Source organism: Equus quagga, unplaced genomic scaffold (assembly GCF_021613505.1).
Source record: "Equus quagga isolate Etosha38 unplaced genomic scaffold, UCLA_HA_Equagga_1.0 153_RagTag, whole genome shotgun sequence".
Taxonomy (NCBI): Eukaryota; Metazoa; Chordata; class Mammalia; order Perissodactyla; family Equidae; genus Equus; species Equus quagga.
Window position 1 is genome coordinate 4,539,621 of NW_025796915.1, and position 24,797 is coordinate 4,564,417.

The 24,797-nt window shown below is 35.6% G+C and overlaps 1 protein-coding gene across 6 annotated transcripts in view; it reads left to right on the forward strand.

The window, feature by feature from the left end:
• The window catches only part of LOC124233049 (unconventional myosin-IXa), a 289,642-nt gene that overhangs the window by 51,353 nt on the left and 213,492 nt on the right, over nucleotides 1-24,797 (forward strand). For all 6 annotated transcript variants that reach the window (XR_006886963.1, XM_046650076.1, XM_046650077.1 and 3 more), the window contains exons 3-4: nucleotides 18,632-18,726; nucleotides 23,321-23,383. Coding sequence is in view for 5 of the 6 variants with exons in the window: in XM_046650076.1 (XP_046506032.1) it covers nucleotides 18,632-18,726; nucleotides 23,321-23,383 (158 nt within the window). In the remaining variant the exon portion in view is untranslated. The remainder of the gene's footprint in view (nucleotides 1-18,631; nucleotides 18,727-23,320; nucleotides 23,384-24,797) is intronic.

Sequence of the window (24,797 nt, forward strand, 5' to 3'; positions counted from 1 at the left end):
TGTGGTGTAAGATAGAAGTCCAGTTTCCATCTTTTGCATGTGACTGCCCAGTTTTCCCAGCACCATTTATTGAAAAGACTATCCTTTCCCCATTGTGTATTCTTGGCTCCTTTGTCGTCAAATAATTGACCATATATGCATGGGTTTATTTCTGGGTGCTCCATTTTTTTTCATTGATTATATGTCTGTTTTCATGCCAATACCATACTGTTTTGATTACTGTTGATTTTTATTATAGTTTGAAATCAGAAGTGTGATGCCTCCAGCTTTGTTCATCTTTCTCAAGATTGCTTTGGCTATTTGGGGTCTTTTGTGGCTCCATACAAATTTTAGGATTGTTTTTTCTGTTTCTGTGAAAAATGCCATTTTGATAGGAATTGCATTAAATCTGTAGATTCCTTTGGGTAGTATGCAGATTTTAACAATATTAATTCTTGCAATCCTTGAGGACAGAATATCTTTCCATATATTTGTCTTGTTCAGTTTCTTTCATTAATGTCTTATAGTTTTCACTGTATATCTTTCATCTTTTACTTCTTGGTGAAATTTCTCCCAGATTTAACCCTCTGTTAAAAGTACCTTTTGAAGGGCAGAATTTAATTTTTTTTTCTTTTTTTGTGAGGAAGATTTTTCTTCTTTTTGCTTGAGGAAGATTGCCGCTGAGCTTTACCAGTCTTTACATCTTTACCAGTCTTTCTCTGTTTTGTATGTGAGATGCCACCACAGCATGGCTTGATGAGCGATGTGTATGTCCACGCCTGGGATCTGAAGCTGTGAACTCTGGGCCTCTGAAGCCAAGCACATGAACTTAACTGCTATGCCACTGGGCCTGCCCCAGAATTTTAAATTTTGATGAAGTTCATTTTAGCCATTTTTTTCTTTTATGAATTGTGCTTTTGGTGTCATATTTAAGAAAATTTGCCTAACCCATCGTTGCAAAGATTTTCTCCTATGTTTTTTTCCATTGCTTTTATTATTTCAGATTTTGCATTTAGGTCTGTGATACATTTTGAGTTCGTTTTTGTGTATGGTGGGAGGTATAGATCAAATGTTTACCTATAAATATCCACTTTTTACAGCACCTTTTGTTGAAAGACTGTATTGTCTTTACCTTGTTGCCTTGATGTCTTTGTTAAAAAATCATCAAAAAATTATTTGTCCATATATATGTGGGCTCATTTCTGGATTCTGTCTTCTGTTTAATTGATCTGTTTGTCTGTCTTTATGGCAATGCCACATTAGTTTCATTGTGTAGCTTTATAATCTTGAAATTAGGTAGTATTGACCCTCCAGTTTTGTTCTTCTTTTGCAGAGTTGTTTGGGTCTTCTAAGTTCTTGGCATCTCCGTATGAATTTTAGAACTAGATTGTCAGTTTTCTTATAAAAGCTTTTTGGGACTTTGATTGGGACAGTGTTGAATCTGTAGTTCAATTTGGGGAGAATTGACGTGGTAACAATATTAAGTCATCTGACCCATAACCAAATTTATTTCTTCATTTATTAAGATCTTTAATTTCTCTCAGCAGTATTTTGTTGTTTTTAATGTACACATCTTTCACATCTTTGGTAAGATGTATCTCAGTATTTTTTTGATTCCTTTATAAGTGGTGTTTAAAAATTTTCGTTTGTTCCTAGAGTATAAAAACAGTTGATATTGGTATATTGATTTTGTATTTTACAACCTGGCTAGATGCAAATATTAGTTCTGATAGTTTTTTTTGTGGTTTCCATTGGCTTTTCCATATAGGAAATTATGTTTGTGAATAAAAAGACAGTTTTATTTCCTTCTTTCCAATATGGAATTCTTTTTTTCCTTGCAGGTTTCACTGGCTACTCCAGTATAATGTTGAATAGAAGTGGTGAAAGCAACATCCTTGTACTGGGGGAAAGCATTCAGTCTTTAAACATTAAGTATGATGGTAGCTGTTGGTTTTGCGTAGATACTCTTTATTAGATAGAGGCCATATCCTTTTATTCCTATCTTGTTTAGAGTTTTTGTGAGAAATGGATGTTGGATTTTGTCAAATGCTTTTTCTGTGTCTTTTGAGATGGTCATATGGTTTAAAAAATATAGTTTGTTAATATGGTGAATTATATTGATGGATTTTGGAATAATGGTAAACCAGCCCAGCATTCCTGGGATGAACACTGCTTGGGTCATGATGTATTATCCTTTAATGTATTGCTGGGTTTGGTTTGCTAAATTTGTTTTTAGAATTTTTGCATCTGTGGTCATGAGAAATATTGTTTTCTTTAATATCTTTTTGTTGTTGTTGTATCAGGATAATTATGGCCTCTTGAGAGTGAGTTGGGAAGTCTTCTGTTATATTTTTGGAAGAGTTGTGTAGAACGGGTAGTTTTTTTCTACTATCAATATTAGAATTTATTAATGAAGCAATCTGGGCCTGGTGTTTTCTTTGCAGGAAGATTTTAAACAAAGTTTCAATTTTTAGAGTAGATACAGTTATTCATGTTACCTATTTCTTCTTGAGTAAGTTATGGTACTTTTAGTGTCTTTCTAGGAAGTTGCTTAATCTAAGTTCTAAAATTTATTGGAATAGTGTTTTATGCAATATTCCCTTATTATACAAGCACCAGCTTTTGGTTTCATGGATTTTGTTGTTGTTATTTTGGTCTTTCATATTTCATTAATTTCAGCTTTGATCTTTATTATTTTTTGGCTTATATTACATTTAATTTGTTCTTTTTTTTAATTTTGTTTTAATTTTTTTTTAAGATTTTTTTCTCCTAATATATTTTTTTATTGAGTTATTGATAGGTTACAATCTTGTGAAATTTCAATTGTACATTAATGTTTGTCAGTCATGTTGTAAGTGCACCACTTCACCCTTTGTGCCCAACCCCCACCCCACCTTTCCCCTGGTATCCACTAAACTGTTCTTGGTCCATAGTTTTAAATTCCTCATATGAGTGGAGTCATACACAGATTATCTTTCTCTCGCTGGCTTATTTCACTTAACATAATTCTCTCAAGGTCCATCCATGTTATTGCAAATGGAATGATTTTGTTCTGTTTTGCAGCTGAGTAGTATTCCATTGTATATATGTACCACATCTTCTTTATCCGTTCGTCTGTTGATGGGCACTTAGGTTGCTTCCACGTCTTGGCTATTGTAAACAGTGCTGCAATAAACATTGGGGTGCACAGGACTTTTGGGATTGCTGACTTCAGGCTCTTTGGATAAATACCCAGTAGTGGGATGGCTGGATCGTATGGTAGTTCTATTTCTAGTTTTTTGAGGAATCTCCATACTGTTTTCCATAGTGGCTGCACCAGTTTGCATTCCCAGCATACAGCAGTGTATGAGGGTTCCTTTTTCTCCGCAACCTCTCCAACATTTGTTGCTATTAGTTTTAGATATTTTTGTCATTATAACGGGTGTAAGGTGATATCTTAGTGTAGTTTTGATTTGCATTTCCCTGATGATCAGCGATGATGAGCATCTTTTCATGTGCCTATTGGCCATCAGTATATCTTCTTTGGAGAAATGTCTGTTCATGTCTCCAGCCCATTTTTTGATTGGGTTGTTTGATGTTTTGTGATTGAGTTGCGAGAGTTCTTTATATATTAAGGATATTAAGCCTTTGTCAGATATATGACTTGCAAATATTTTTTCCCAGTTAGTGGGTTGTTTTTTTGTTTCAATCCTGTTTTCATTTGCCTTGAAAAAGGTCTTTAATCTGATGAAGTCCCATTTGTTTATTCTTTCTATTGTTTCCCTTCTCTGAGAAGGCATGGTGTCCGAAAAGATCCTTTTAATACTGATGTCAAAGAGTGTACTGCCTACGTTTTCTTCCAGAAGCCTTATGGTTTCAGGTCTCACCTTTAGGTCTTTAATCCATTTTGAGTTTATTTTGGTGAATGGTGAAAAAGAATGGTCAATTTTCATTCTTTTACATGTGGCTTTCCAGTTTTCCCAGCACCATTTGTTGAAAAGACTTTCTTTTCTCCATTGTATGCCCTCAGCTCCTTTGTCAAAGATAAGCTGTCCATAGATGTGTGGTTTTATTTCTGGACTTTCAATTCTGTTCCATTGATCTGTGCACCTGTTTTTGTACCAGTACCATGCTGTTTTGATTACTGTAGCTTTGTAGTATGTTTTGAAGTCAGGGATTGTGATGCCTCCCGTTTTGTTCTTCTTTCTCAGGATTGCTTTAGCAATTCGGGGTCTTTTGTTGCCCCATATAAATTTTAGGATTCTTTGTTCTAATTCTGTAAAGAATGTCATTGGGATTCTGATTGGGATGGCGTTGACACTGTAGATTGCTTTGGGTAGAATGGACATTTTAACTATGTTTATTCTTCCAACCATGTACATGGAATGTCTTTCCATCTCCTTATGTCGTCATCTAATTCTCTCAGAAAGGCCTTGTAATTTTCATTATATAGGTCCTTCACTTCCTTAGTTAAATTTACCCCAAGGTATTTTATTCTTTTTGTTGCAATTGTGAATGGTATTGTATTCTTGAGTTCTTTTTCTGTTGGTTCATTACTGGAGTATAGAAATGCTACTGATTTATGCAAATTGATTTTATACCCTGCAACTTTGCTGTAGTTGTTGATTACTTCTAACAGTTTTCCAATGGATTCTTTGGGGTTTTCTATATATAAGATCATGTCGTCTGCAAACAGTGAGAGTTTCACTTCTTCCCTCCCTATTTGGATTCCTTTTATTCCTTTTTCTTGCCTGATTGCTGTGGCCAGGACCTCCAGCACTATGTTAAATAAGAGTGGTGATAGAGGGCATCCTTGTTTTGTTCCTGTTTTCAGGGGGATGGGGTTCAGTTTTTGCCCATTGAGTATGATGTTGGCTATGGGTTTGTCGTATATGGCCTTTATTACGTTGAGGTAGTTTCCTTCTATGCCCATTTTGTTCAGAGTTTTCATCATAAATGGCTGTTGGATCTTGTCAAATGCCTTCTATTGATGATCATGTGGTTTTTATTCCTCAGTTTGTTGATGTGGTGTATCACGTTGATTGATTTGCGGATGTTGAACCATCCCTGTGTCCCTGGTATGAATCCCACCTGATCCTGATGTATGATTCTTTTGATGAATTGCTGAATTCTGGTTGCCAAAATTTTGTTTAGAATTTTTGCATCTATGTTGATCAGTGATATTGGCCTGTAGTTCTCTTTTTTCGTGGTGTCCTTGTCAGGTTTTGGTATCAGCGTGATGTTGGCCTCATAGAATGTGTTAGGAAGTGTTCCATCTTCACTAATTTTTTGGAATAGCTTGAAAAGGATAGGTATTAAGTCCACTCTGAAAGTTTGGTAGAATTCCCGAGGAAAGCCATCTGGTCCTGGGGTTTTATTCTTTGGGATGTTTCTGATTGCTGTTTCAATCTCTTTCCTTGTGATTGGTCTGTTCAAATTGTCTGCCTCTTCTTGAGTGAGCTTTGGGAGATTGTAGGAGTCCAGGAATTTATCCATTTACTCTAGGTTATCCATTCTGTTGGCATATAGTTTTTTGTAGTATTCTCTTATAATCTGTTGTATTTCTGCAGAGTCTGTTGTTATTTCTCCTCGCTCATTTCTGAGTTTATTTGAGCTTTCTCCCTTTTTTTCTTTGTAAGTCTGGCTAGTGGTTTGTCAATTTTATTTATCTTCTCAAAAAACCAGCTCTTTGTCTCATTGATCCTTTCTACTGCCTTTTTCGTTTCAATAGTATTTATTTCTGCTCTGGTTTTTATTATTTCTCTCCTTCTGCTGACTTTGGGCTTCATTTGTTCTTTTTTCTCTAGTTCAGTTAGGTGTGCTTTAAGGTTGCTTATTTGGGATTTTTCTTGTTTGTTAAGAGGTGCCTGTATTATGATGAATTTTCCTCTTAATACAGCTTTTGCTGTATCCCATATGAGTTGGTATGGCATGCTATCAATTTCATTTGTTTCCAGGTATTTTTTTATTTCTTCTTTAATTTCTTCAATGATCCATTGCGTGTTCAGTAGTGTGTTGTTTAGTCTCCACATCTTTGTGCCTTTCTCAGCTTTTTTCTTGTAATTAATTTCTAGCCTTATAGCACTATGATCTGAGAAGATGCTTGTTATTATTTCAATTTTTTTAAATTTGTAGAGGCTTGCCTTGTTTCCCAACATATGGTCTATCCTAGAGAATGTTCCATGTGCACTTGAGAAGAGTGTGTATTCAGCTCCTTCAGGGTGGAGTGATCTATATATGTGTATTACGTCCAATTGTTTTAGTTTTTCATTCAGCTCCACTATTTCCTTGTTGATTTTCTATCTGGATGATCTGTCCATTGATGTGAGTGGGGTGTTGAGGTCCCCTACTATTATTGTGTTGTTTTTAACATCTTCCTTTAGGTCTGTTAATAGTTGCTTTATGAATCTTGGTGCTCCTGTGTTTGGTGCATAGATATTTATAAGCATTATTTCTTCTTGATGAAGTGTCCCTTTGATCATTATATACTGTCCCTCTGTGTCTCTCTTTACCTGTCTTATTTTGAAATCCACTTGGTCTGATATGAGAATTGCAACACCTGCCTTTTTTTCCTTGCTATTTGCTTGAAGTATTGTCCTCCACCCCTTCACCCTGAGTCTGTGTTTCTCCTTGGGGCTGAGGTGTGTTTCCTGGAGGCAACAAATTGTTGGATCTTGTTCTTTAATCCATTTTGCCACTCTGTGTCTTTTTATTGGAGAGTTCAATCCGTTCACGTTGAGAGTGATTATTGATGCATGTGGACTTAATGCTGTCAATCTGTCGCTCATTATCTTGTTTTCCTGTGTTTCTTTTCCTGTGTGCTTTAGACTACCCATTTAATACTGCAATTTCTTATGCTGGGTTTCTTAGATTTTTTCTTATCTATGATTTGTGACTCTGTTCTGTACTTTATTTTAGTGTCTACCTTGAAGTTTGTATTTAGAATCTCGTGTATAATATAGTCTATTCTCTGGTGGTCTCTTACTTACTCGACTAATACTGATTTAGACCCTTTGCTCTTCCCCTCCTAAATAATTATTTTCATTTTTTATTCCAATTCGTCTTATTAATTTGTAGTTAAAGTGCTAAGATTGTCCTTGTTTTGGTAGTTTCCTTATTTTTACCCTAATGCTATAGTTGAATATTTGCTATCCTGTTCTGGTTCTATCCATCGGTCTCCCTAGTCTGTGGATTGTGTCCCCTTTCTCCCTTTTTTCTTTTTTCAAGTATGAGAGCCTTCTTGAGGATTTCTTGTAATGGAGGGCTTTTAGTTACAAATTTCCTTAACTTTTGTTTGTCTGGAAAAGATTTAATTTCTCCCTCATATCTGAAGGAAATTCTTGCTGGATAGAGGATTCTTGGCTGAAGGTTTTTATCCTTTAAAGCTTTGAATATATCACTCCATTCTCTCCTAGCTTGTAGGGTTTCTGTAGAGAAATCCGCTGACAGTCTGATAGGGGCTCCTTTATAGGTTATTCTCTTTTTTTCCCTTACTTCCCTGTGTATTCTTTCCTTATCATTCCTATTTGCCAACTTTACTATTATGTGCCTTGCGGTGGGTCTTTTTACATTGACAAATCTAGGAGATCTAAAACCCTCCTCTACACACATTTCTCCATTGATCCCTAGATTTGGGAAGTTCTCTTCAATAATTTCGTTAAGCACACTTTCTGCTCCATTTTCCTTTTCCATATTCTCGGGAATTCCTATGATCCTTATGTTCTTACTCCTCATTGAATCCATTATCTCTCGGAGATTTTCCTCATTTTTTTTAATTCTTAGTTCTCTTTCTTCCTCTGTCTGGCGCCATTCAGCCTGTCTGTCCTCGATTATGCTGATTTGCTCCTCTAGGTTGTCTACACGGGCATTCAGGGAATCCGTATTCTGTTTTATCTGGTCTATTGTGTTTTTCATCTCAAGTAATTCTGTTTGATTCTTCTTTATGATTTCAATCTCTTTTGTGAAGTAACTCCAGAACTCGGCTTGTTTCTCTATCTTTCTCTCTACCTCATTGAGTTTTTTGATTATAGCTGCTCTGAATTCATTATCACTTAGTTTACCTAATTCCAAGTCCTCAGGACTTAATTCTGTGTTTTTATTGTTTTCCTTCTGGTCTGGGGCTTTTATAAATTGCTGGATGGTAGAGGAGCGGTTTTTTCTCATGGTGGTAGAATTCAGTTGCAGTTACAGCCTGTCGCCACTAGATGGGGGTCGAGAGCAGCGTGTTAGCTCTCCGCCTTTGGGGCAAGATGGCTGCGCCCACTGGCTTTGTTAGGGGGGAGGGGCTGTTACTCACACGCGCCGGTCTGGGTTCAGATCAGTTCTGTTCTCTGGTCTCCCAAGGCCCTTGATTTATAGGGTCCCCGCCGACGGAAGCTTACCCCCCGTCAGCGGGTCTCCACTGAATCAGCGGCAGGAGTCCTGGATGATCCCCCGGTCGTGTGGCCCCTCCGCCGCTCCTTCCTGACCCGCGCCGCAGCAATCGCAGACTCTAGGGGAGGGAGCGATGTTCTCTCCTACTGTTCCGGCGCCTCCGAAGGGGTAAAGCTAGGTTTATGATCTCCTCCTTCTTGGTATAGTAGGTCTCTAACGAGCTGGCATTATGTTTATTCTCTGAAATTCAGTTCTTCCAATCTTTTGTTGTATTTTGGAGGGGAGAGAATCCCGGGTCAGCTCACCCCGCCATTTTGCTCCACTCACCTCCTTTTTTTTTAAGATTTTATTTTTTCCCCTTTTTCTCCCCAAAGCCCCCAGGTACATAGCATAGTTGTGTATTCTTCGTTGTGGGTCCTTCTAGTTGTGGCATGTGGGACGTTGCCTCAGCGTGGTTTGATGAACAGCGCCATGTCCGTGCCCAGGATTCAAACCAATGAAACACTGGGCCGCCTGCAGTGGAGCGCGCGAACTTAACCACTCCGCCACGGGACCAGCCCCAAATTTGTTCTTTTTTAGTTTCTTAGTGTGGTATCTGTGGTCATTGATTTGAGACCTTTCTTCTTTTCTGATAAAGTCATTTAGTGCTATAAATTCTCCCCTAAGTACAGCTTTAGTGACATCTCACAAATTGTGATATATTGTGTTTTCATTTTCGTCTAGTTCAAAATGTTTGTTGATTTCTCTCTTGATTTATTCTTTGATTTGAATTGAATGGAGTGAATTCATGAATTCTTTGAACATGGGTTCAAAGAAGATTCAAAGAAACTTAGATGTGTGTTATTTAGTTTACAAATATTTAGATCCTATCTGTTATTGATTTGTAATTTAATTATCTTGTGGTTGGATATTACATTTGTGACTGGAATCCTTTTGAATATATTGAATATGGTCTTTCCTGGTAAGTATTCTCATATGCACTTAAGAAAATGTGTATTCAGCTCTTATTGGGTGGAATGTTTTATATGCATCAATCTCGTTAATTTGGGTGATAGTGGTGTTGAAGTCCAGTACGTCCTTTACGATTTTCTGTCCACTTATTCTATCAATTCTTGAGAGAGAGAGAGGTCTTGATAACCTTCAGCTATACTTGTAGATTTGTCCATTACTCCTTTAAGTTCTGTCAGGTTTTGCATCTTGTGTGTGAACTTCTCTTGTTGGTGCATACACATTTATGATTATAGGTGCTTGCTTTTGATTAATTGGCTCTTTTTTCATTATGAAATAGCCCTCTCTTTCTTTCTTTTTTTTCTTTTCCTAACTTTTTTTTTGAATTTTTTATTGAGTTCATAATAGCTTACATCAATGTGAGATTTCAGTTGTACATTATTTCTCGACTTTGACCACATAAATGCTCCCCTTCACCCCCTGTGTTGATCCCCCATCCCCTGGTAACCACTGAACTGTTTTCTTTGTCACAGTACTTGTTTGTATTCCACATATGAGTTAAAGCATCTGGTGTTTGTTTTTCTCAGACTGGCTTATTTCACTTAGCATAATTCCCTCTAGGTCCTTCCATGTTATTGCAAATGGGGTGAATTTGTCTTTTTTACTGGCTGAATAGTATTCCATTGTATATATATACCATACTTTCTTTATCCAAACATTGGATTGTGATACCTCCAGCTTTGTTCTTTTTTCTCAGGATTGCCATAGCAATTTGGGGTCTTTGATAGCCCTGTATGAATTTTAATATTCTTTGCTCTCTTTCTGTGAAGAATGTCATTGGGATTCTGATAGGGATTGCATTGAATCTGTAGATTGTGTTGGGTAGTGTGGACATTTTAGCTATGTTTATTCTTCTGATGCATGAGCAAGGAATCTCTTTACATCTCTTTAAGTCCTCATCAGTTTCTCTCAGTAATGTCTTATAGTTTTCATTGTATAAGTCCTTCACCTCCTTGGTTAAATTTATTCCTTGGTACTTTATTCTTTAAGTCGTGATTGCAAATAGAACCATATTCTTGAGTTCTCTTTCTGTAAGTTCATTATGGGAGTATAGAAAAGCAAGTGATTTTTCTAAGTTGACTGTGTACCCTGCAACTTTACTGTAGCTGTTAATTATTTCTATTACTTTTCCAATGGATTTTTTGGAGTTTTCTATGTGTAAGATCATGTCGTCACCAAACAGCGAAAGTTTCACTTCTTCCCTCCCTATTTGGATTCCTTTTATTCCTTTCTCTTGCCTAATTGCTCTGGCCAAAACCTCCAGTACTGTGTTGAATAAGGGTGGTGATAGGGGGCATCCTTGTCTTGTTCCTATTCTCAGGGGGATGGCACTAAGTGTTTGCCCATTGAGTATGATGTTGGCTATGGGTTTGTCATATGTAGCCTTTATTATGTTGAGGTAATTTCCTTCTATCCCCATTTTGTTAATAGTTTTTATCATAAATGTCTGTTGGATCTTGTCAAATGCTTTCTCTGCATCTATTGAGATGATCAAGTGGTTTTTATTTCTCAGTTTGTTGATGTGGTGTATCACATTGATTGATTTGCAGATGTTGAACCATCCCTGTGTCCCTGGTATGAATCCCACTTGATCAGGACGTATGATCCTTTTGATGTATTGCTGAATTCGTGTTGCCAAAATTTTGTTGAGATTTTTTTGCATCTATGTTCATCAGCAATATTGGCCTGTAGTTCTCCTTTTTTGTGCTGTCCTTGTCGGGTTTTGGTATCAGAGTCATGTTGGCCTTGTAGAATGTGTTAGGAAGCGTTCCATCTTTCCTAATTTTTTGGAATACCTTGAGAAGGATAGGTATTAAGTCCGCTCTGAAAGTTTGGTAGAATTCCCGAGGAAAGCCATCTGGTCCTGGGGTTTTATTCTTTGGGATGCTTTTGATTGCTGTTTCAATCTCTTTGCTTGTCACTGGTCTATTCAGATTGTCTGTTTCTTCTTGACTCAGCTGTGGGAGGTTATAAGAGTCTAAGAATTTATCTATTTCCTCTAGGTTATCCGTTATGTTGGCATATAGTTTTTCTTAGTATTCTCCTACATTCCATTGTATTTTTGTGGAGTCTGTTATTATTTCTGCTGTTTCATTTCTGATTTTATGGGAGCTTTCTCTCTTTTTTTCTTTGTAATCTGGCTATGGATTTGTCGGTTTTATTTATCTTCACAAAGAACCAGCTCTTTGTTTCATTGATCCTTTGTACTGCCTTTTTTGTTTCAATAGCATTTATTTCTGTTCTGATTTTTATTATTTCTCTCCTTCTGTTGACTTTGGGCTTTGTTCTTCTTTTTCTAATTCAGTTAGATGTGATTTGAGATTGCTTATTTGGGATTTTTCTTGTTTCTTAAGGTGAGCCTGTATTGTGATGAATTTCCCTCGTAATATGCCTTTTGCTGCATCTCCTATGAGTTGGTGTGGTATGTTATCATTTTCATTTGTCTCCAGATATTGTTTGATTTCTCCTTTAATTCCTTCAGTGATTTATTACTTGTTCAATAGCATGTTGTTTAGTCTCCACATCTTTGTCCTTTTCTCAGCTTTTTTCTTGTAATTAACTTCTTGCTTTATAGCATTATGATCAGAGAAGATGCTTGTTATTATTTCAATTTTTAAAAATTTATAGAGGCTTGCCTTGTTTCCCAACATATGGTCTATCCTTGAGAATGTTCCCTGTGCACTTGAGAAGAATGTGTATTCTGCAATGTTTGGAAGGAATGTTCTATATATGTCTGTCAAGTCCAACTGGGTAAGCTTTTCATTTAATTCCACTGTTTCCTTGTCGATTTTCTGTCTGGATAATCTATCCATTGATGTGAGTGGGGTGTGGAGGTCCTCTAGTATTATTGTGTTATTTTTAATATCTTGTTTTAGGTTTGTTAATAGTTGCTTTATGAACTTTGGTGCTCCTGTGTTTGGTGCTCCTGTGTTGGGTGCATAGATATTTATAAGCGTTATTTCTTCTTGATGGAGTGTCCCTTTGATCACTATATATTGTCCCTCTTTGTCTCTCTTTACCTGCCTTATCTTGAAGTCTACTTTGTCTGATATAAGTATTGCCACACCTGCTTTCTTTTGTTTGCCATTAGCTTGGAGTATCGTCTTCCACCCCTTCACTCTGAGCCTCTGTTTGTCATTGGAGCTGAGGTGTCTTTCCTGGAGGCAGGTAATTGTTGGATCTTTTTGTTTAATCCATCTCACCACTCTGTGCCTGTTATTGGAGAGTTCAGTCTGTTTACATTGAGGGTGATTATTGATGTATGAGGTCTTAATGCTGTCATTATATCACTCATTTTGTGCATTTCCTTTGTTTCTTGCCCTGTGTGTTTTGGTCTACCCATTGAATTATGTAGTTTTTTATGATGTGTTTCTTTGTTTTTTCCTTATTTATTTTTTGTATCTCTGTTCTGCTTTTTTGTTTAGTGGCTACCTTGAAGTTTGTGTTCAGAATCTCGTTTATAAGAGTCTGTTTTCTGTTGTCCTCTTATTTCCATAGTCTAAACCGATTCATAGTCTAAACCGACTATTTGCTATCCTATTCTGGTTCTACTGTCTGTTTGTCTCCCTACTCTGTGTTTTGTGACCCCTTTCTGCCTTTTTTTCTTTTTTCAGGTATGAGGGCCTTCTTGAGGATTTCTTGTAGCGTGTGTCTCGTGGCTATGAGGTCCCTTAGCTTTTGTTTGTATGGGAAAGATTTAATTTCTCCCTCATATTTGAAGGATATTTTTGCTGGATAGAGTATTCTTGGGTGAAGATCCTTGTCTTTTAAAGTTTTGAATATATTGTTTCCTTTTCTCCTAGCTTGTAAGGTTTGTTTGTTTGTTTGTTTGTTTTTGAGCAAAATTATCCCTAAGCTAACTTCTGCCAATCGTCCTCTTTTTACTGAGGAAGACTGGCCCTGAGCTTACATCCCTGCCCATCTTCCTCCACTTTATATGTGGGCCGCCTACCACACCATGGCATGCCAAGTGGTGCTATGTCTGCACCTGGGATCCGAATTGGCGAACCCTGGGCCACCGAGAAGCGGAACATGCGAACTTAACCACTGTGCCACCAGGCTGGCCCCTGCTTGTAGGTTTCCTGCAGAGAAATCTGCTGAAAGCCTGATAGGGGTTCCTTTGTAGGTTATTTTCTTCTGCCTTGCTGCCCTCAGTCTTCTTTCTTTGTCATTTCTTTTTGCCAGTTTTACTACTATGTGCCTTGCAGTAGGTCTTTTTCCATTGATAAATCTAGGAGATCTGGGAGCTTCCTCCACACACAGTTCCCTCTCTTTCTGTAGATTTGGGAATTTCTCTGCTGTTATGTCTTTGAGCATGCTTTCTTCTCCATTCTCCTTCTCTTCATCTCCTGCAATACCTGTAATTCTTATGTTGCATTTCCTCATTGAGTTGGATATTTCTTGGAGACTTTCTTCATTTCTTTTTAGTCTTAGTTCTGTCTCCTCTGGAGCATTTCAGCATGTCTATCTTCAGTTACGCTGATTCGCTACTCTTTTGTATCCACAGGAGCACTCAGGGAATCCGTATTTTGTTTTATCTCTTCCATTGTGTCTTTCATCTCTAGTATTTCTGATTGATTCTTCTTTATAGTTGCAATCTCTTTTGTAAAGTAGCTCCTAAAGTTGAATTTTCTCTATATTCTCTTTTACCTTACTGAGTTTTTTGATGATTGCTATTTTGAATTCATTGTCGTTTAGCTTACATATTTCTGTGTCCTCAGGACTGAGTTCTGGGTGCTTGTCGTTTTCTCTCTGGTTTGGAGATTTGATGTTGTGCCTGATGTTGGAAGGTTGGCTTTTTCTCATTCTGATATTATTCGGTTGCAGTTACAGCCTATGGCCACTTGGTTGGGGTCTAGAGCCTGGTATTCTGAGCCCTTTGCCTACAGCCAAGATGGTGCAGTCAGGTCAGGGGAGGGGCACTTTCTCCTGTGTGCACTCTGGGCCTTTTCAATCAGCTCTCACTATCTGGTCTCCTGGGGTCTTGGCTTGATGATGTCATGCCTCCTGAAAGCTTTTTCCCCCTTCGAGGGCTTCACTGTAGCCTGCAAGGACCCTAGGGAATCCTGGGTGTTCCCACAAATGAGCAACCCCTCCCCCTCTCCTTCCTTCATGGATTCTCCCCTGGCAGTGATTGCAGCCTTTAGGAGAGGGAGCGAAATTGTCTCTTACCCTGTTCCAGCTCCTCTGAGGGGAGGCTCTGGCCGCTCCTCACTCCATCATGTGGCTGCATGTCTCTCTGAGGTTTTTTGTTGTTAGGATATCTTTTGTTGCAGTATGGTTTTTCCCTTTTTGTTGTATGTTGGAGGGGAGAGTATCCCAGGCAAGTTCACTCCGCCATTATACTGATGTGCTTTCCCTCCCTCTTTTTCTTGATAATATTCTTTACTCCAAAATCTACATTGTCTGATATTAATGTAGCCACTCTTTCTTGTGTCTAGTATTAGCAAGATATCTTTTTCCATCATTTTACTTTTAGCTTTTTTCTTTATATTTAAAGAAGTACATGTGGACAGTTTATGGTTGAGTCTTGATTTTTTTATGTAATATCACCATGTTTGACCTTTAATTGGGATGCTAGTACCATTTACATTTCATGAGATTCCTGATATGGCTTAGTATAAGTGTATCTTCTTGTAATATTTCCTATTAATCCCACATGTTCCTTATTTCCTTTATGTTTTTCTGCCTTCTTTTTCTTCCTTTTTTACAATATTTTTTTGAGGTGAAATTCACATAACATAAAAGTAACTTTTTAAAGTGTATAGTTAAGTGGCATTGAGAACATTCACAATGTTATGCAACTACCTCTGTCTACTTTCAAAACATTTTCATGTTTTCATTCCAAAAGACAACCTCATAACCATTTAGCAACCACTTCTCTTTCTCCCCTCCCCCTAGCCCCTGGCAACCGCCAATCTGCTTTTTGTATATATGGAATTATGTATTCCATGTATTTCATATAAATGGAATTATACGCTCTGTATTCTTTTGTGTCTGACTTCTTTCACCTAGTTCTTTCAAGGTTCATCCTTTTTGCAGCATGTATCAGTACTCCATACCTTTTTATGGGTGAGTCATAGTCCATCGCATAGACATAACACATTTTGTTTATCCATTCATATGTTGATAGACATTTGTGTTGTTTCTCTTTTTTGGCTATATGAATAATGTTATGAGTATTTAAATACAAGATTTTCTGAGGACGTATGTTTTCACTTCTCTTTGGTGTATACCTAGGAGTTGAGTTGCTGTGTCATATGGTCACTGTGTTTAACTGGTTGAGGAACTGCCAAACTCCTATTATATACATATGTTATGTGTTTGGTGATGTCCTACAGGCCTCTCCAGCTCTGTTCCTTTTTCTTCATTTCTTTTCCTATTTCTTAGATTGGATCATCTCAATTGATCAATCTTCAAATTTCTGATTTTTCTACTTGCTCATGGCTTCACTTGAACCCCTGTAATGAATTTTTCGTTTTAGTCAATATATTTTCCAACATTGAAATTTTAGTAGTTTTTACAATTTCTATCTCTTTACTGATATTCTCCATTGTTAAGGCATCTTTGTTATACTTTCTTTTAATTGTTTGAAAATATTTAAAATAGCTGAGAAAAAGTCTTTGCCTAGTAAGTCCAACATCTGGGCTTCATCAGGGACAATTTTTATTTATTGCTGTTTTTTATTTTCCCATGTCCATCCTTTGTTACTTCTTTATATGTCTCATAATCTTTTGGTGAGACCTCAGCATTTTTATTAATACAGTGTGGCAGTTTTGGAAATGAGATTTTCCCTTCTCCAAGGGTTCGTGGTTGTCATTTTGTCATTGCTGTTTGGTTGTCCCATGACTTCTTAGAAATAATTCTGCAAAGTCTGTTTTTTTTTTGGTGTGTGTGTATGAGACCATCAAATTCTGTACTCAGTTAGCTTAGTGGTCAGATAATGATTGAACAGGTGTTTCTTTAAATATCCCAAAGCAATAAGGCTCCCACTCTTTTCTACAAGGTTCTGTGTGCTTATTGGGATTAACCCTCAGCACTCAAGCACGAAATTGTCAACTTTGCCATACCTTTTACTTCCTGTTCCCTAGAGCCTGAATGTCCACCAGAGGTCTCAGATCTTTGCTGAGCATGTACACATTCCTGGGTTGTCACACTCCTACACATGCACCAAACCTTCTGCATTTCTAAGAATATTTCACATATTTTCAAAGCCCCTTTAATACATGTCATTCACCAACTTTTCCTTTTAAGTTGCTTGATTACCTTGTTTTTTGTCCCATCCTTGTATTGCCATCTTAGGCAGTTGCCGTGTTTGAACAATTGCCTCTGATTGTTTTAACAAACACACTTCGGGGACAAGCTGTTTTCAGTGAGTGATCTCCAAGTAAGGTCAAATAAAGACAACCATTTGAGTGAGGTTTTCCAGGGAATGCCATTTAGGTGAAATTGTGACAGTTATCTTGTGGAACAGTGCTTTGGCTGTAACTTGGGTCTAATACTTCCAATGGCTTCTAGTCTACTTTTAAAAAAAAACTATAATTGTAGGGTTTTGGTTTTCTCTTCATCCTGGAGCTAGGGAGAGGGAGATGGTAATAGGGTAAGTTGAAATGCCACAATGTCTGTTTTTCTTACTGAAATTCAGTATTTTCCTTGATTAAATGTTCCTCTACAAAGGATTATTCCAAGCCTTTGGTTACTTTCCAGAGTTGTCGAAAAGTTGATTTGAGAATTTTTGTTAGTGTTCTTATTTCTTTTATGAAGGGGAGAGGATATTCAGATATCTTTACCATTTTCTCTGACCTCACGCTCAATGATCTCTTCAAGATATTTAAGCAATAAAAAATGTTTTATATATTTACTCACGTGGTTACCATTTCTGCTGTTCTCCATTGCCTACATTGATCCATATTTGAATATATCATTTTACTTCTGTGTGAAGGACTTCCTTTGTGTTTGTTTTAATGTGAGTTGGCTTTTGCTGAATATTTTCAGATTCGTATATCTGAAATTGCCCTTTTTTGCCTGCATTTTTTACTAATTTACTTTTTTAGGAGATATTAAAATTAAAAGGAATAATATTAATAAAATTCTATAAATTTTAAAACAGATATTAACTTGTATAGCCAACTATATATAATCTGGATACAGAATTGTTCCTCTACCCCATAAAACCACCTCATGCTATTCCTTATCTTCATACCCTCCACCCTCCCATACTCTCATAACTCTTGGGAACTACTTGTCTATTCTCCATTGCTGTTATTCTTATTTTCAAAATGTCATATTAATGGAATCATATAATATGTACAGTTTTGAGACTGGCTACTATCATTTAGCCTTATCTCTTGGAGATTAATTCAAGTTGTTGAATATGTCAGTTCTGCTGTGGATTCTTTTCTTTTAAATTTCAATTTTAATCACTTTCATTGAGCTGTAACTTACAATAAAATATAGTAATTTAAAATGTACAGTTTAGTGATTTTTGATAAATGTATACACCTGTGTAATGACCATTATACAATCAAACTATAGAATATTTCCATTAATCATTGTGCCCCTTTGTAGACATTTCTCAACCTCACCCCCATTCCCAGAAAAGTGATATAGTTCCTGTTACTTTTGTTTTGCCTTTTCTAGAATGTTATATTCCAGTATATACTCTTGTGTCTGGATTATTCCACTTGGCATAATGTTTGGTATTCATCAATGTTGATGTCTGTACTAGTAGTTCACTTTTATTGCTGCGTAATATTCCATTGTATGGTGTATACTTTAGGTCACAATTTAGGAAGCTTATATGTTATTCTTCTAAAATTTGTACTGTAGCTTTGTTTCAAGTAAGTGTAATAAAGTCTATGTTATGTAATGAAACTTCATTTCATTTGTACTATTCTAAAATTGTAATTATTTTGATGTAACTATTTTTTCCTAGCTCATTATTTCAGTTTAGCAAGATTAGCAAGATTTGTATATATGTGTATATATGTATATGAATTATTAAGAAAATTTGCTGGCTCTGGATTGTGAACGTGAAATCTGAATTTTGATAAGCATTAAATTTTTAAAATTGGTTTATTTTGCTGAATTGAATAGTATAAAATACTACCTACTAGGTTTTATTTCAGTTATTAGTTGCTTTCTTTTACTTTACCTGAACTATAGGTCTGAAGGTATAAGTGAATTGCTTCTCTACTATCTCTTTAGCATTTTTGTCTCCTTCAGCGGACCTAAGGAGGATTTTCCATTTTTTTAAACAAATGAAATTAATGAGAACTGTTTATTTTGACAGGCCTTTGGAAATGCAAAGACAGCTCATAATAACAATTCAAGCCGTTTTGGCAAGTTTATTCAAGTAAATTACCAAGAAACAGGCACTGTACTTGGGTAAGTAGCAGTAACAGGCTTTGGAGCATGGTTATATTTTCACCATTGCATCTTCATGACCATAGATTGTTCATTTACTCTTTCATGAGAATAATGATGTTGGTGTCTTCACTAAATTCTTTCCTTGCATCTTTTTTTCCTTTTGGAAAAGTTTAAACCTGAGAAAAATTCTAAGAATAATGTAACACCATACATTCTTAACTTAGATTTATTAATTATTAAGCATTTGCTTTCTCTCTCTATATTATGCATACATTCATTTTTTTAAATTGTTTTTGAATGTCGGACATAGAACTTGACCCTCTAATTACTGTATTTCGTAAAGCAACCACAATTACATTTTCCTACCTAATACTATTATTATCCTCAAGAAATTTAATTTTGTTACCATATTTCTTATTACACAGTCTATGATCAGAGTCCTCTGGTTGTAACAGCAATATTCTTTATAACTTTTTTTTAAATTAATAGACTTTATTTTTAGAGCAATTTTAGGTTCATAGCAAAAATGAGTAGAAAGTGCAGAGAGTTCCCATGTACCTCTTCACCCTATCCTCCAGTTTCTCTTATTAATAGCATCTTGCATTAGTTTGTACCATTTGTGTTGTACATTCTGTGAGCTTTGACAAATATATAAAGACATGTATTCACTATTACAGTATCATACGGAATAGTTTCACTGCCCTAAAAATCCTCTGTGCCCCACTTATTCATCACTTCCCATCCACTAACCTTTGGCAACCACTGATCATTTTACTGTCTCCATAGTTTTGCCTTTTCTAGAATGTCATATAGTTTGAATCACGTAGTACATAGTCTTAATAGATTGGATTCTTTCCCATAGCGATATGTGTTGAGGATTCCTCCATGTCTTTCCTGTCTTGATTTTATTGGACTAATGTATATATTAATTTGAGTATAACTGACATTTTAGTGCTTTGTAGAAATGTTTTTAAGTTTTTTGTATTTCTTGTTGGGTTTATTCCTAAGTATTTTATTTTATTTTAATGTTATGTTGTTATTATAAGTGTGATTTTCTTTACACTATGTCTTCAAATTGTGTATTGTTTGTGTGTATATGAAGGGTATTGATTTTTATATTAATTTTATATATTAATTATTTTGTTATCTTTATTAATTTTCCTATTGTTTCTCTTACCTTTTCTAGATGTATCTATTACTGATACTTTTACTTTTTTTCCTGTTATATCTCTGATTATTTTCTATCTTGTCTGGTTCCATACCTCCTATACTGTGATAATAATTATTTCAGACTATGTGAATGCCTTTACTTTTCTCGACTAAGTAAAATACTGGCTTTAGGACATTTTTTCATGTTAATGAATTAAGCCTCAGTTTTAATTTTCTTTGAGTGTTTTTGTTAGTGATGGGTATTGCATTTTATGAAAGGCTTTTTTGGCATCTATGGAGATTGGCATGATTTTCATTCTGAGATCTATTCATATCATTATTTTCCTAACACTGAATCATTTTGCATTCCTGGGAAAAGAATTCCATGTGGTCAATACAAAGACACACACACTCATACATACATACACAGACATATTAATACACAAACATATATAAATTGGCTGCTGTGTTTTTTGCCAGTTTTTATTTATGACTTTTGTGTCCATATTAATAAGTGAGATTGATCTGTATTTTTCTTTTTTATGCTATCTTAATTATGCTTGTCTTATTTTATTTCTGCTGAATTTTAAAATTTTGACCAAAACTGTGTTCTTTCCCCCAAAAGTCAAAAATAAAAACAAGAAGGCTAAATCCTTCTTCAATGGTAAGTTTCATAGCTTCTTTCTTTCCTGATTAGAGGAATCATCAGTTTCCAAAGGTACAGTTGGAACTTTTACTCATAAAAGTGAGATGCAGTCAAGTTGTCAGGCTGCTCTCTTAGTATTTATGATTTTGCTGCAGGAGAGGTTGATAATGGATAAAATTGTGTATATTGCTTTCTAAGTTACAAAATGTTGATATATATATGTTCATTGATTCTTTAGACAATTTCATGAGTTAGGAATGGCAGATGTTTATTTTCCCACTTTATGAATTAAATTTAAGCTCTTATATTTTAAGTGACTACCTAAAAAATTTAAACTTTCCCTTACATCAATGATGAGCAAAAATCTTCATGTTGATTAGTAAGTCAACAAATACATATTGAACATTTTTAACTTTAACATTGAGTCAACAAATATATATTGAATATTTATCTTCATTTTATCATTTATTAAGCAAACATTTATGGAGTTCATTTTGAGTACCAGGCCCTGTACTAAATGTTGAGCATATGAAAAGATGTAGATATGTTGTCTCCCATTAAAGTTCTCATAGTCTCTTTGGGAAGATGGATGTTTATATAAGATGATTACAGTAAATGAGATAAGTGCAATGATTGAACTATGTGTCTGAGGGACTTCACAAAAAAGGGTGATTTTTATCTTGGGTGTTGAAAATATGCCAAACAGAAAAAGTGGGAAATCACATTATCGATTGATGAACTTGCCTTAGCAAGTGAATGGAATCATGACTATAGCTTGGTATACTTGAGGATGTAAATTCAGTAGCTAAGGATTATGGGCACAGTGGTCAGTTGGTTTCAGATTGTGAATAAAGCTCTTATGTTTATAGTTTATCCTCTTGACACTGGGAAGCAGATTTTAAAAGTTTTATTATGAAAAATGGCCAAACATACACAAAAGTAAAGAGAATAGTATGCAAAACTCCCACTCAGATTCGTGGTTTTCATACTTTGCCATATTTGCTTCATCTAACTCCTTTTTCTTTTTCTATGCTGATGTATTTTAAAAACAAGCCCAGATGGGCATAACATCAGTTCACCATAACATACACTTTAGTATGGGGATCAAGTGAAAGTAGAGGAACAACATGATTGTGATCTTATTTTATAGGTAGATACTCTTGTAGCAGTGTAACTCATGGATTGAAAGAGAGGGAAGAGAGATGTCCAGAAGTATATTGGTATAGTTCAAAGAGAGAGCCTTTGTAGTTAAAATAGACCTGTGTTCAAGTGATGGTTCTGCCGTTTGTTAGCTGCATTATGTTAATATCTTTGAGCATCAGGTTCTCCATTTGTAAAATAGAGGCAGTGATATTTGCATGCAGGGTGAGTATAAGAATTTAACACACTAAGTTTTGTTAGTTCGCTTTCTCCCATTTTGGAGAGATAAGATCCTGTTTCAGTAGTTTAGACGAGGTGATAATGGTAATTCAGAAGAAGTGATCAGTTTTAATTATTGGTGATGGTACTGGCTATAGATTTGCACAGAAGGCACATTTAATGAATGAATGGAATCTACTGGACAGAGTGGGAATAGACTGGAGAATTAGAAGTGGAAGGAAGAGCATGAACAATACAGTCAGGAGTGAATGGCAAGCTTGAGGGAATAACCTGTATTTGGGAGTGACTGAAATAGAGAGCATGCAGTAGGAGGGAACTGAGGGTAATAAAAGCTTGGTCAAATTTTGACCCTAGAGAGATTTGTGCTAAGTAATTTGGATTCAGGAGTCTAGTGCTTTTAATTTTCAGACTGTAGAACCTCTTTTTCCAGTGAGATCTTAACTGATTGCTCCAATTTGGGTAAGACATATTGGAGATTTGAAGGGTTCAGGCTAAATAAAGAGAATAATATATCAGAAATACAAGTAGTGTTTCAGTTCCTCATTACTTTCAAGATAAATTCAATTCTTCCAGCCTATAGTATATTGGTCCTTCTTGATCTAGTCCATTTGCCAATCTCATTCTCTAGCCATGTTAACTAATTGTCTTCCCTGAAACTGTCAGTACCCTCTTTCTTTTATGCCGTTAGGTAAAGTCACTTCTCCTTGCCTTCTTGTCAGATTTCAGAGTAATTTACTCAGTCACTCACCAGATATATTTACTGAATATTTACTGTGTGCTTTGTACTGACCCTTTATGAGAATTCTTCCTTACATCCTTTTTCCTTCTTGGATTGAATCTTATGTGTCTCTCTTTGTACATCCGTAATATCCTGGTTGTTGCTCTATAATAAACCTATCAACTCAGTATGATAGGTGCTAGTTTACCTATTTCTCTACTAGTTTGTAAGCCCCTTTAGAACAGGTAGCGTATTACTTATTTACATATTTGAATGGTGCCTATCACAGTGCCCAATTGATAAGTACTTATTGAGTAAATCATTAAATAATAAATTGATTCCAGCATGTGGCAATAGCATGAATATGTAAAGAAAGTACATCTTTGAGCCTTATTTAGTAAGGTCTGGCCAAAGTATAATGTCTGAAAGAATGGGTAGTGGTATATCAGCCTGGAAAGAAAGTAAACTTTATGTCATGGGAGGGTCTTGTGTGCCACGTATTGACTTTATTTTGCTTTATTGGAAAAAAAAAGAGACTTATATGTTTTGAATTTAACGTGAATAACACTAATGGTGTCCATAACACAGTTTTAATGGTAAATGTACTAAAATGATCTGGATAATAGTATTCTTTATGCTGTTGTGTCTTCTCTGAAAAAATGTTTGTCTAGCTTGTGTTAAGCTTTGTTATTTATATCAACCAATTTGTTTTCTTCTAGTGCCTATGTTGAAAAATATCTACTGGAGAAGTCCAGACTCGTTTATCAAGAGCATAATGAACGGTACATATTTTTATCTATATTATTAGATCAAGTTAACGTTTGCATATGCAGATTGACTTTTAGGATCTTTGTATATTATGACCCTTAATTCAGTTTATACCATACATAGCTTTACATGTAATGCTATTTATATCATGGGGCAGAACACAGCACTTTTTCAGAGGCTGCTAGAAGGAGGTTTTTTAATGAGTATGTAGAATTCTGTTGCCTTTTCCAAATTCTAGGCAAACTATCAGAAAGGAAAACACTGGTATCACAGGTGGTATCTTTTAGCTCTTTGTGAGCGTTTTTGCATTTTTCCATGTTTTAGTGTTCTTTCTCTAATTTGCGAGGTTTTTAATTAAGCTCTTCATTTCATTATAATGTTTGAGGTATATGGGACTTCAGAGATGATATATGTATCTTCCTATAGGTGAAGAAACCAAATATCAGAGAGGTAAATGATTGGCTTCATGTTACAGTGAGACAAAATAGTGTTAAGAGTCAGAGTTTGAAGTTAAACAGACCTGTATTCAAATTTTAGATGTTCCTTTGGCATCTCACTTAAACTCTCTGCTTCTTATTTATTACTTTTTTACAGATGGAAAACTATCTTAGAATTGTTTAAAGGATTAAATGAAATACATTTATAAAATACTCAGTGTGGTCCTTATATATAATAAAAGTTCAATAATTAATAGCTAACATTATCATAATGAATTACCTGCAAGGTTAGGATTAGAACTCAGCCTTTTCTATTAATTTTTTTGTGGCTCGCAGAAGAGGAAATCTGACTTAGAGTTGTTTCAAAATGAAGGGAAGACAGTTTCAGGAAGAGAATAGCTCTAGAAAGACTTGCAGAGCTAACAGGTACTGCTATTAGAAAGTTATTAGTAACTTTTTCTAATACATTTTAATGGAATGGCAGGGATATAAGCTGATTTTCCTTGATGTGAAGAATCAATGGGAGATGAAGATCCAGAGCTTATAAACTGATTCTCTGTTATCGTGTTGGATTTTATTTGCAGATGTATATATAATCCTTATTATATGTTACTGGATTTGGCTTGCTAGTATTTTGTTGAGGACTTTCTGTGTCTCTATTCATAAGGGATATTGCTGTATGGGTTTTTTTCTCTTGATGTTGTTGGCTGGTTTTGGTATCTGGGTAATAGTGGCTCATAGAATGAGATAGGAAGAGTTTGTGAAGGATTGGGTTAGTTCTTTAAATGTTTGATAGAATTCACCAGTGAAGCCATCTGGTTCTGGGTTTTTATTTTGGGGAAGTTTTGGTTATTAATTCAAATGCTTTAGTTGTTTTAGATCTCTTTAGATTTTCTATTTCTTCTTTAGTCAGATTTGGTAGTTTTTTTCTTTCTAGGAATTTGTCCATTTCATCTAGATTATCTAATTTGTTGGCCAAAAAAAAAAATGT